The 14,067-nt window shown below is 40.0% G+C and overlaps 1 protein-coding gene across 2 annotated transcripts in view; it reads left to right on the top strand.

Annotated features, from left to right (window-relative positions):
* igsf11 (immunoglobulin superfamily member 11) overlaps positions 1–14,067 on the top strand; it is a 109,556-nt gene that overhangs the window by 23,982 nt on the left and 71,507 nt on the right. Inside the window, exon 2 of one of the 2 annotated variants that reach the window (XM_086081524.1) lies at positions 5,253–5,282. The exons of the other annotated variant lie outside the window; for it this stretch is intronic. Coding sequence (XP_085937650.1) covers positions 5,253–5,282 — 30 coding nt within the window. The remainder of the gene's footprint in view (positions 1–5,252; positions 5,283–14,067) is intronic. 2 annotated transcript variants of the gene reach the window in all.

The raw sequence follows: 14,067 nt of genomic DNA, 5'->3' as shown, positions 1-14,067 counted from the left end.
CTGCAGCCTGCCTGGTAATGAGTTGTAGTTCCAATGACAAAGCGAGCGGATGATGAAAAATTATCAATGTAATAAAGTTATGAGGGCAGTCTTTATTTGGTTTGGGAATTCTCAAGGACATGTGTGTGTGTGTGTGTGTGTGTGGTGTGTGTATGTTTGGATGTTACATCCACCTGAGCAGTCTCACTCAGAGGCATTCATTCACACCTAAACAAACTTCGAATGAAGCCTCTGCGAAGCACACAACTTGATTAAGACACAAGAGAGGTTGAGAATCAGGTGTGACCACCGTGGGTCATGAAACCATGTGTGAACGCATGCCAACAACGTACTGAGAACATTGCAGTGCAATTTGTTTTAAGAGGCACTTTGCCTCCTGAGGGAGCGCATTCTTTTGGCATGTTCCATCTCTAACTTTGCAGCTCACTACCCAGTGATTGTCCTTTTGCTGAAAAGTGTAGCTTTTTGCCTCTGGGAAGAACATTTCTGTTCTCCTTGAAGCGGCATTTCTTCTGCGTCCACTGAGTCTTTCGTCTTTTGAAGCAAAACAAAACACAGGCAACGCTGTGAGCTGTGAGGCAGAAAGAAACTCGACCAAACTGTATCATACACTCCAAAAAATAAAATAAAAAAATACACTCAATACCGTAGGTCCATAGAAATATAGTATTTAAGTAATCAACCAAGGACACTGTTTTCAATTAGCCCATTATAGTGGTGTGTATTATTTATCACCATCTAGTGGTGAACGGATGATTTATTAAAAAATATACATACAGTATTAATTTTAATCATATGCAAATTGATCACATCAACATATGTTTTTTTCATTTAATCATAGGTCTAGTAATCGCTATATTGCACAAGGCTGACATGACCGCCATCTCTCTGCTGCAGATACCCGAAGGAGAAGAACTTCGCAAACGGATTAGCCTCTGGTAGGGGTGTGAATTGCCTAGTACCTGGCGATTCGATTTGTATCACGATTCATAAGTCACAATTCGATTCGATACCCATTAATCCCAATGCGAATCTATAAATTCATTATTGCGAATAAATTTTTTTCTAACTCAAATTTAGAAAATACTAATCAGTCAACTTGTATATGTACACTGTAAGATTTGTATGAAAATTTATTTATTTATCTGAAAATTCAGGCTCAGAACATGTTTGAACAGCACTGAAATAAAATATTAAGGCTTAATGCTCCATTAATATAACATTCTTCCATGCTTAATGTGTGAATCCTAACCCCAAGTAAGACGTTTTGTTGAATATTTTGCGAATATTTCTTTAAACCATTTAGCGTAAATCCACTTATTCTTCTTTATAAAAGCTACCAATTGGAACACATGAAGTTCAACTCAATTTAGACTTATGTAAGTTTTATTATTTTAATCCCTTATATGTGTAGTATTTGATTGGAGACTACACAAAGAACCGTCCATCCATTATACACACCGCGTATCCTCACGAGAGTCGCAGGCGTGTTGGAGCCTATCCCATCAGTATCCAAATATTGTATTGCATGAAATTAAATGATCATACATAAAGAGATGTTGTTCTTGTTTTATTAATTTAATGTATTTTATGTAATATTTCAAATGTAAACCCAAGTGTGGCCCTGCTTTTTCTCTATCAACTCCTGAGGGAAATATGTGGTTACAGGCTCACCACATATGTCTTAACATTGTTGGGGGCAGAGAATGTTTTTATACATATCTGATGTTGGGTTGATTGCTTTAGCTGTCTCAAATATAATATATAAGAAATATTTGTACTCCTTATTTGTTTCTCTTGATTTTTCTTCTTTGAATTAATACCTTTCCCTTTATATTTGCACATTGCGGTGGTGGGCTGGGCGCCGTTTTGGGGATGGGGAAGAGGTGGGGCGATGCAGGAGTAGGTATGGGTAAGTTTATATGCTGTCTTGGTCACCATGGAAACTGACATAAGGGAATGTCAGGAGCTTGGCAGTTGCAAGCAATTTGAGTGCAGTTAATGGGTCAAAATTGTCTGCAAAGTGCCTCCGAGGTTAGATTATAGTTATACCCAACCTGCGTAATGGGGTTGTCTTTTCACACAAACGCTCTATTTTACAGAAACAGAAAGGATATGAGTGGCACCCACAAAGGAAAGTAAAAAGCATGTTGCTCACAACACAAATGTTCATTTCAGCATTTTTGTTTTTGGGGAGTTTTACCTGGTTGACACTTTCTGGATGAAGTACAGTACCAGTCATTTTTTGAAAAGTCATGTGGGCATTCCGTTGTGAGGACACATGTACAGTGATGAAACATTACTGCAGTTGTTAACTTGATCCATGTTTCCTTTAATCTGCAGTTTTTTGTGTGTGAGAAGATCGCCATATTATCTCATTATGTACATGTTTTACACTGGCTATTCTTTTAGACGTGGCGCATGCCCTGTTTTCCTTCTCCCATGAGCCTTTGCTCCAGTTGCCAGCTGGCAGACCTTTTTAGATTGAGGTCAGGTCGGGCATCGATGCTTAACCACTGGAGAAATGTTTGCTCCTTTCTGGGTCTGTAGAACACTTAGGTCGTTCGTAGCAGGTAGTGTGAGCAGTCGAGTAGTGACGGCAACATGAACGGCGGGATCAGCCAGGCAAAACGTCTGCCTCGCACCTCTGCCCCTTCACCACTCAGCCAGAAGATATGCAGGATGATTACCTTAGTCTGCTGCCGCTTGTGAGTGACTTGTGATTTGCGAAAGGAATTCATTGAAATGCCATTTAAACCACTGTTGGCTTGTGGAACTCAATGAGGCATCACTTGTGTCTGCGCATGTGTAATGAAAATAACGACAGTTAGTTAAATGAGGGCAGCGCAATGGACGAGTGGTTTGAGTCCTGGTGGTCCTTCCTGAATATCTGAAGACTTTTGGGTTTCAATTAAAAAAAAAATAAGGTAAACATTCCATATTTTATTTCATTGTATTGACATCTAGATGTGATAAACAACTCAGGACTGAGCACCTTTTGTTTGAAGCCACCAACTTTTCAAGTGAGCACTTATTGGAACTAGGGGTGTGAATTGCCTAGTACCTGGCGATTCGATTCCTATCACAATTCATAGGTCACAATTCGATTCGATACCGATTAATCCCGATGCGAATCTAGAAATTTATTATTGCGATTTTTTTTTAAACTCAAATTTAGAAAATACTAATCAGTAAACTTGGACATGTACACTGTACGATTTGTATGAAAATGTATTCAGGCTTATAACTGAGCCACTGCATTTAACAGGTTGCAGTCTGTTGCATGTTTGAATAGCACTGAAATAAAATATTAAGGCTTAATGTTCCATTAATATAACATTCTTCCATGCTTAATGTGTGAATCCTAACCCATGTGTCCATTTGTTATCTGCGTATTTATCGTTAAATTGAATTGTAAAATACAACTTGTTTTTGATACAACTCCTGTATTTTAATGTATATCAGACATTTTGCAAGTGTGTTTATTTATGTGGCCAAGCAATGCACTGTGTGCCTTTGTGTCAGAATTAAGTTGCATTACAAAACCTCCAAATATAAAGGTGACCCTAACTAGAACGATGTATTGAATATATAATCAACTGCATAATAATAACAACCTCAGTAACAGACGATTTTATGATTCTGGTCCATGTACACTGCTGTCACACACAATGGTGCGTCAAAATGTGAAAGGTCAAATGGTTGATTGCTGCCAATTTTAATGACGGCTGCAATAATGATGATATTGGCAACATGACGGGAACAAATCAATGGGAGTGCATCCAGCTACTCTCAGGTTTTATTAAACGAGAGAATGAGAGTTATCTTATCATGAGTCATAAGGGATCTGCTGAGGGTGACAGTAAGTTAACCTTAAGGTTATTAAACAACGGTTATTATATGAAAAGTTGTGGTGACTGATGGTTGAAATAAAATTTGGCCTGGGAGTACAATTCCTGGATAGGCATTCATGCACAATAATTAGTCTCTGTTGATTGCCAGCGAATGATCGGATTAACTGTCCTCTGTCGGGAGAGAAGACTAGTCAATATCGTATATCATCACACAACTGTTTCCATCACATCAGAGGACATTATATTGACTTTCTCATGGAAAGTCATTCGAAACATTAGCATAATACAAGACTTAATAATACAGCAAAGTCTACCTGGTAGAAAGATGTCCATTGGATGAAAGGTAACTTAATCACTTTAAAGGGGAAGTCAACCCAAAAACTGTCAACTTTTCATTTTCATTTATTTATTTTTTAAAAGGGGAGTCTACCCTAAAATATTTTTTGGACAATAATATGTTCTATGCAGCCCCACTATTCTAAATATGGTGTTCTGGTCAATATTGCGTTAGTGGAATATGAGTTAAGCAGCAAAATCCAGCCGTTTTTATCCATCTCAGGGGGCGGCCATTTTGCTATTTGCTGTCGACTGATCATGACATCACACTTGCTCAGCAATCACAGCGCGGCTTCAGAAAACAGGTGATCTCTGATTGGTTGTTGCCTGAGGAAAATGACAACATTGATGTCATCTTCAGTCGACAGCAAGTAACAAAAATGGCTTCCCCGGCTGGATTTGGCTTCAAAACTCATATTCCCAAAATTTGTAATATTAATCATAATGTCATGCTTAGAATAGTGAGGTCACATATACCATATTATTATCAAGAAAGGTTTAAGGTTGACTTCCACTTTAATTGTGAAGTCCTCATCCGAAAACGTGATCATTTATATTATGTGTGCTTGCATTTCAATTTCCAGAGACGGCGTGATTCTATAAACATTTCTGACAACAACACAAACAACAGCACTCAGGCTTGAATAATGAACAATTACGAGCAACAAGGAACAAAAAAAGTGGTGAGAGACATGGCTCAATAGGCATTTACAAAAGAAGAATACTGACAGGATCCAAGCATGTGTGAGTTCTACAGGGCAAGCGGTTCATGTTGTTGATGGCTCTGTAATTGATCTCATGTTAATTTATATGAACGTGCAGTACTCATTCACTGCTCTCCACCATGTATTGCATACTGAGAGGTTGTTTTAATTTGGTATTCCTTCCATAATTAAGGTCATCTTCACAGGAAACCCATTTCAATAAATATAAGAACGGAACATTTTAAGCTTTGCAAGGGCATCATTTGATACAGCTCTTCTGGATCTCCAATGTATCGTTGACGAGTGTACTGTATGTCGGAACGTGTCAATGATGCTATTTCATCCTCTCGTTTTGCAGGTTCATGGTTTGACACACTCACTGGAAAAGGTAACACACACGCACACATACACATGCACGCACAATTTCATAGCTCCCGCATGTGTTGCATTCTTTATTTTTCTGCTTTTGCCATTATGGTAATAGTGAACCCGCAGCTCATTTTGTGGCAGATTGAAGCTACTGGTTTTACGCCTGCGTCCTTCCCTCTGTCGGGCCCAGAGTATTTTAGTCCGTAATAATCCGCACCATCTGCTGCCTCTTTTTACAACGTTTAGTACGTGCTCCGTCCGTGACTTCTCTATATCATTTACTGTTTATTTTCTCCTCCGGTTCCCCTTTTGGGCTGCACACTTCACTCATTATTGACCGGAGGACCTCAACTTTATACAACTCTTCCACTTTATACTACTCAATCTCAATCTGACAGCTCTCTTGTCTTTTTCTTCTACTCCTCTCCATCAGTTTGTCTTTACGAGGCCCTTGCTGCTTTACTTTGAGCGTTCTGGGTGTCACCACACACATTGCTGCACATCCCTTTTATCCTCCTTTTTATTCGTAACCGCACACAAACGTTCCCCACAGCATGTCAAATCCTAATCTTTGTTTCTAACACAGACTATATCCACTGGGAAAATCCTTTCGTACACATTAGTAAGCGTGTAGGCTTCACATTATTCAGAGAAAAAGTACTTATCAGGAGTGAGTTGTTCCAATGGGATCATGCTGAATGGAACTGTACCTACGTGTTCTTTGCAATGTCCTTCCCAAAGGGCAGTATTTAAAAAAATTACTTAGCAACAAATATATATTTTTAAAGACAATAATCTATACTTCTTTTCGTGTATCAACACAATTTGTCTGATTAACTGTCATAAAACCTAAAAAAGGTTAACAATGATGCCAAGCCTCGAAAAAATACACGGACTGAGCATGTTTACGTCTGTTGATCGGGGTGAGTTCCGACGGTCCTTCTCATTGCGTGTATTTTTGCGAGGCTTTGTATCTTAAAGCATTCACCAAAAATGATGAAGCACTCGGCGAAAGGTGGGCATCGTCACTGATGGGAATTCACAATTGACTGAAGTGCCCACTTCTTGTAATTAAAATGCATTATCTCTCATAAGTAGCCCGGTTGAATTCTAAAAATGTCTTCAACCTATTTTACTGTTATATATTTATAATAAGATATAAGTCTGTAAGTATGTTAAAAGATAGAAAGCTGTAAAAACAAACACACACACACACACACAAAAGATATTTAGCATGACTCGAGTATGACAAATGTTAGGCACAGAGGTGAGCACTTCCGTCATTATGTCGGCCCGTTATTGACGGATGCCCACCTTTCGGCGGGTGCTACCGCATTTTAGGCGAGTGCTTCATGACGTGATGCCTCAAATACATACACGGACTGAACACCGACGGAGGCAGGCCCGAGGCTTTGCATCTTAAAGTACTCGCTGAAAATGCGGAAGCACTCGCTGAAAGGTGTGCATCCATCAATGACGGGCTGACGTGACGACAGAAGTGCCCACCTCAGGTTAGGCGTCTATCACCAAATGTCTACATTGACACACCAAATGTCAAATAAGCGAAGTGTGCATTACGTTTGTGCATGCGTGAAAATCAAGTTTTGAAAAAGCGTGGCTACCAAAATAGCCGTCATTTGAATGGCTGAGATTGGGGGGCTGAAAGTGTTTGCGTAACTGCACACCTTAAAGCCTGCAAGCATTGTTTAGCCTTGAGCGGCAAAAACGACTGTCCTAATGGAGTTTATAGGCAAAAAACTCCATTGCAAAGCTCGAGAAGACGGAACTGTATGCTTGTAAACCTCTGTTCACTCTTCCCAATTTCCAGACAGAAAATAAAGATTTATTTTGTCAATATCCTGAAACCGAGGAAACAGGACAGAAGCATCACGAAGCTTGCTAGCGGACGTACGTGTAGCCAAACTAATGGAGTGACGGTCATTTAAGTACCTGCTTCTACCCCCAATTGATCCTACCCACCCGTTCCCAGTGTCCCTTCTCGCTCCGACTCCCGGTAAAGTGCACACATTCAGCCAAATATTAAGCACTTAAATAAGCTTAACTGTCGTTTCCAGGCAGAGAGCAGTCAGTAACGACACGCTATGCATGTTTTAAAATAGATTAAATAAAAAAACATCAACTTTCCAACGGTTGAAATGGTCCAAATCAGAGCTTCCCTCGTTAGACCCCATTAGTTTTCAATGAAAAGATGGTAGCCGGCCCCAAGCCGGCCTACCCATAATGCACAGCGCTGCCGGAATGCGCACTTCGCTTATACATACATCAAATAGCAGCTATACATATGAACAGGTGAATACGACACGTTCCTATTGAGCTGTCTGCCTACGTTGATGCTATGCTTGCGTTTCCAATGGCTTTGATAGGACTGCTGCCCCTGCCAACATGGCCGCTACATATGGCCCTACATTGCCTTTGACGGACGGGAGAGTCACCCCTGCCAACATGGCTGCCACATTCACACACCTGTTTGCCTGATCTAGTCTTTACTGTATATCTGTGACAACAGCAGCACCAACAGGAAATATGCGTACCAGTCTCTGTCCGTTGCGCCACAGTGCCAGTCAACACCTGCAGCCAATTATGAAATTATACAGACATTGACAACTACTGTACAAAAGGGGGTTTGAGTTGACGAATTGACTATTTTCTATGCTCAGTCTGTTGGTTTCGGGTCCTATAAATCGAGGTTGCACTGTACATGAAAAACAGTACACCCACTGTGCTACTATATGACGATGACCAAAATTCAGACAGGAATGACGTCATCATCTCATCTGACGTCAGCCATGTTCAGCACACAGCTGGATTAACAATGAACGAACGGATTAGTGAGCGTGAAAAGAAGTCAGACAGACAAAACTGACAGACTGACAAAACACGGTGACGCCTGTGTTTACTGGGAGATGTCACACAGATACTGATAATACCCAGAGATTGTCATATTTTGGCTGATAAGCTCATGACATCACAAAACCAGGCAGCATGCACAGAAGCAGTGAGCTTCCTTTTCCCTGTCCCGTGCCTCATTTCTTCCCATGATTGCCAGCTGTTCCATTTATGCTAAAACTGCAGGTCTCTGCTGGTCTGAACTGCTGTCAATTGCTGTTAATAGGTACTTTTGCCATTTGCCTCAAGAGTCCCACTTTGCTGCGATGTCATTACTTCACAGTTCCTTCCATTCGAGTATTTGAACGTAATGGCATGCTCTGTGTCAGTGATGTAATGTAAGGCATAGTCTGCTTTACTATTCGAAATGTTCATAATTGAAATGCTGAATAGACAGCTCAGGCTAATCAGCTTAGAAATGTAGTCAGCAGTCAACGGATAATAAAGAGGATCTTGCCGCTAAAGAGTCTATTAACACCCCTGTAATGAGAGTTCGTGTACTATGATCTGGGGACAATAGATGGGTGAGGAAATTAAGAGGGAGACAGAGCAGCGGGGGGTGAGAAGGCGCAATAACAGTGAATTGTTCTTATTTTTCACGAGGACTGTATAAAAGACGGGGAAAAAAATATTGAGTTGAGATTTGAGTGAACAAACTGCCAATGAAATACAAGTTTTAGTGTAAGATTACTGAGATTAACTGGACGGTTGTGGTTGTCTTCGAAGACGTTTGGCTTCTCATTCGAGGCTGTCGGATCAGTTTATGCACAATATTTGAGCAGGACAGGACAGGACAATTTATGACAAGACATGTTATGAGTGACAGAGGTACTGTTAGTTTAACGTAGCTCAGCTCAGGCTTTCTTTATTTTGGATTAGCATTAGCCTACTAGTTTTGGTGTTTCGTGTTCAGTGTAGGTTTGAATTATTTGCACCCTCCACTGCTTGAAGACGTAATGATTGACTGCACTTTATAACCTTATTGATATATATATATACATTACTGTATATACAAAATCAATAAACTCATTTATCATGGCTGTCATCATATTGTACAGAATGCATTTAATAATCAATAATATATCCAAAATCTGCTTCTGATTGAAAACAACCCCCCATCCCCCCACTTGTGTTCTTTTACCTAAGCATGATGTGTTCGGAGATTGGTTGTGGTATGCGGTTTAGTGAACAGTGCATCAAGGTGCATGTTGAGGTCCCCTGCAGGAATAATATGACTGACTGTCAACCATTTGTCAATTTCACTCTCCTATACTCTTTCTGACCTTCGGGCCTCTACTTTCCACACAAACACATTTCTAATTATGAGCCTGCTAGTGATCACGTCAGTCCAGCATGGATGGAAGACTTGGACATCCTCGTCTCTTCCCAAACAGCTTTATGCAGTGTATACATATCTTCCACTACTGTTACCTTGTAGTAAAGTTCATTCTGCAATTCAGAGATAATATATTGTAATCCTATTAAATTTGAAACAAACACCATTTGGAATTAACAGCATGCCATGCAGTTATGAAGCCAACAGAATGATCAGATTTCCAGTTCAATTAAGTCTGTCCTTGAGTGCCCCCCCCCCCCCCACACACACACACACACACACATTATTAGAGCACATATCTGCGAGGAATTGACTGTCCCCTAAAAGTGATTATAATTGCTAAATCATAAATAAATTATATATATATATATAGTTTCCTTAGTAGGACAATTATTTAGAGCCGGGCACTTCCGTTAATCGTCACTTCTTGTTGATGTTGACGCCCACCTTTCGGCGAGTGCACAATGACGCAAAGCCTCAAATTCATGCACGGACGGAGCAAACAGACGGTCCCTCTCATTTCGTGTATTTTTGCGAGGCTTCGCATCATAAAGCATTCTCTGAATATGCGGAAGCACTCGGCGAAAGGCGGTTATCATCATTGACGGGAATTGACGATTAACGGAAGTGCCCAGCTGACATTCTTGTGTTCCTAAAACTCTGAAACTGTTCATTTACTAGCACTTCTAAAGGATAAATGTTCAGCATTCGACAAGATGTATCCAATTATTCAGTCAACATAAAGGACTTGAGTGCAGGACGGTGGTTTGGATCAGTGAACAGATGGAGCAGAATGGTAATGAGCTGGAAGAGGTGAGGGTGGGAAGTTAGACATGTTTCTGTGATTGACAAGGGGGAGAGGGGTGCGAAAGAGCAGCTGTCTTCAGATGTTGGCCTGGGCTCCTCCAGGAGTCATGGCATTCAGACACCCAGAGGAGTAACCAAGGGCTCTCAAAGCCCATTGTATGGGCTCTTACACAGAGAATGTGCTCTGACTTGCCGGCTTGAAATATAGTTTTGGAAGTTGTTGAGTCGGGGTAGGTAGGATTAAATGAATTGTACTTATTCCTATCCCTCTTCGGGCATGTTGAAAAGGACATGGTGTATAGATAGGTGTGTACACCTATACTGTTTGTAGTGTTTTGTGGTCCTTGACATGTCTGGAATGAATTAAAAGAAATGGCTTATTTTTATTTTTTTATGACTTGCGCTGCACTGTACCCTGTTAAGTGCAGTGTGAAAAAGGCTTAAGGTAATGCTGAGTATGGCTTTTGCTAGCATGATGACCAGTGGCCGGTCTCGGGACAGTCGACAATGTGAAGTCTATTACTAGCTATAAAGTGTGAAGAAAAAAAAGTGGACATACGATTTTCACTGTTGTAAGCAGAACTTCAACAGGTTAAGACTGGTCAATTAGTTAACAATTAAAAAAGTCCATAAAGGCATCATTTACTGTCAAATTGCAATTGTGTGGTGACCAGTCTAGGGTGTACCCCGCCTCTTGTCAAGCGTTGGTTGGAATAGACTCCAGTTCACCAATGATCCTCACTAATTCTGGACAAGCACAAATATTTAATACATTTGCTGCCTGATAGAACAGCAAAAAAAAATCCACAGACCAGACCAGAAATTGTCATAAAATTTTTGGGGATATATGCCGCATGGACAGAAAAAATCCTATGCAGGGTCTAGAATTTAGTAGAAATCTGTGACATGGCGGTTGTCCTTACACTTTCGCCCAGTTTATATGTGAGAGATCTGGTTTAAACAAATACACATAGCTTGCAGTCTCATTGATGACAGAGCTATTTGTTCTCGAAGTGATCCAGGCCATGCTGTTGTTCTCATGCATTATTCAGAAAATATCACACTCGATTTTCTGTTGTTCTGGGTGTCATGTAGTTTGCGTGTGTAGTACTTCTGGACGTCAGTCCAACCTCTGCTGTTTTTATTTTCTTAGCGGTTCAGAGGATCCTTATTATCGGCAGATACCTCTGAAATATATTCAAGTTTCAGCCAAGCACCACCACTGAAACCTTTCAATATCACTGTGAATAATTGACATTTGAGGTGAGGTCCTTTTTGATGTTGTATGCATCTGCTTGCGTGCCCCATAAACTCCTTTGCTCGCTCAAGAAGAACTCATTACTCAGTGTGGCAGCTATCTTGTTTCTAATTTTTTTTTTTTTTTGGGTAAAGGCCACTGGATATATTTTATTTACACCTCTGTGAATTATTCAGAGAAAGTGTTTCGAGATGGAGCGAGCTAGCTAACTTTCTACCAGCTGTGAACGGTTGAGTTATTCTAATGATCCCGCTCACCCCTATATATGCATTAGTGCATGCCTGCAGGCTTGGCGTTTTGTATCGAGAGATTGAAGATCCACTCGCAGCTCGTACCGGGACTTTGAAAGGAGTTGACGATTTTGTTTTCCAATCCTACCCCCCGATTGCGTTCGCCCAGGTTGTAGAGATGAAAGCGTCTGATCATGCCCAACTGCTCACAGATGTTTTGTAGCAGCAGGCGTTGTATTCCCCTTTAGTTGTCTCCTTTTCTTTTTTTTTTTACAGCGTAATCCCTCCTTGCCTTTCTCTCATCCTACTCACTTGACACTCTTTCTCATTCATCCCACTTCTTGATTGAGTCACTGCTTCATCCCTGTTTTGAGCTGACCACAGGAACTTTTATCAAAAGCAGTTTATCACAAAGCCTCAACGTTTCCCACTGAAGGTTTTCTTGTGTGATTGAAAAAAGATCAACTGGGTATTTGTATCCAGTTGATCTCTGAAGATGTTGAAAACAATGTCCCCTTTGGAAATATGTCCTCAAGGCACAAACAATGAATGTTGTTGAGAAGAAAATATAGGAAGGGATTGAGTCTGCGATGAGTGCTGATGTCTTACTTCTCTTCTTTTGAAATCTTACCTTGTCCTTTGAGATGTGGGATCCAAAACTATTCCACCTGGATTTTGGCCAGCTGAACTGGGCCTCAGAGAAACAGCTTCTTCACACACACGCACACACTATTCTCCTCTCACCATGCCTCCAAGATCCCCCTCCTTACTTCCTCTGATCTTCTGAACATCAATCCCTCATCCCTCAGAGCAAAAACGAGGGGAAGGGAGATGACAAAAAATGAAATGACAGATTACCTGCTATATATAGAGTGGGTCTTATGCCGCTTCCCTTATTCATCTTCTCCCGTTGCCCCCAAGTCATTGGATACACCTTTTGGTGTGCGACTGCTGATGCAAATAGAACCTCTCCCTCTCATCAGTACAAAATCCAACGAGTCGTCTTCGTAAATCCAACTGGACATATTGATGGCTTCACAGAATTGCCAGTGGCTGTAAGCAAAACTTCTGTTGATTGTCTTTTGGTACTAAATAAAGAATCTAAATCAGGAGATAATTGGTTTACTGAATCACTACAAAGAGACGGATTACCCAAATCCACAGTGTAATATCCTCTTTTCCCCACCCATCCATTTGACTGCTTAGTTTTTATGAAAAGATGGAAGAACTCTCCATCACACCAATATGGCACAACACCAAAGTATGACACTCGTAAAGTGTATTCCTGCTGGAACTCGGCATTGCAGTTGCAGTTAGAACAAACATTCAAAATGTATACTTTGACTTACCGTGGTTTTTACTTTTATGTTGTCACACTTTGCCTCCCAAATATAAGAAATTCCATTAGCTGACATGTCACTAAGAATTACTATTGGATATTTTAGAGTCGATTAATCTATTGATTATGCAATCGATTAGTCTTTGTTTATTTCATATTTTGTATTTGTATAGTGATTAAAAAGAAAGGATGATTGATGTTGTACAATGTTACTGCTTCGGTCATTGTTTTCCAAAATGTTTGCAAATGTTTATTTTGATTCAACACAGAACATAATCAGTCTTCTTTCATAAAGAACTACATAAATCAGTGACCAATGACTGTTGATATGCTGAAATCAGAGGATTTGGACAACTTTAAATTAAAAAATGGCTCCAAACGACTACTCGATTACTAAAATACTTGTCGATTAATTTGATAAGTGATTACCTGTTGATTAATCGATTATTTTTTACAGCTCTACTAATAATTGAGAAATCAACTGTATTTATCTATGATAATTCATTTTACAAATGCAATAGATTTTGAATGAATGAATGAATGTTTAAAATGAAGATTCTTTTTTCTGATTGCATGTCAAATAGGAACAGTGAATAATGAAAACAGCCTCCCGCTTCCAGTTAGCTGATGGTTATTATACTATGTTCTTTCTCGCACTGCTTCACACTACCTTTCCCTGTGTTAAATGTTCAAGAATAGAAGGAGAATATTGAAAGAGTTGATGATGGAATACCTTTATTGGGTAAGAATATAAATAGTTATATCTGTTCACATCAAACAAAATGGAGCTAACCGACACATGAATAAAGACTCAACTTTTCCAATTTAGTATTTCCCCCCTCTTCTATTGCATATATTTTTTCATTTTTCCCTGGAATGCAAAATTGTGTGGGCAAGGGCAGGGAGAGACAAATTGAAGCCATGAAG

Source organism: Leptonotus elevatus, chromosome 7, assembly GCF_054856555.1.
Source record: "Leptonotus elevatus isolate MCC_2025b chromosome 7, RoL_Lele_1.0, whole genome shotgun sequence".
In the NCBI taxonomy this organism is placed as follows: Eukaryota; Metazoa; Chordata; class Actinopteri; order Syngnathiformes; family Syngnathidae; genus Leptonotus; species Leptonotus elevatus.
This window is presented reverse-complemented; position numbering and strand designations above follow the sequence as displayed.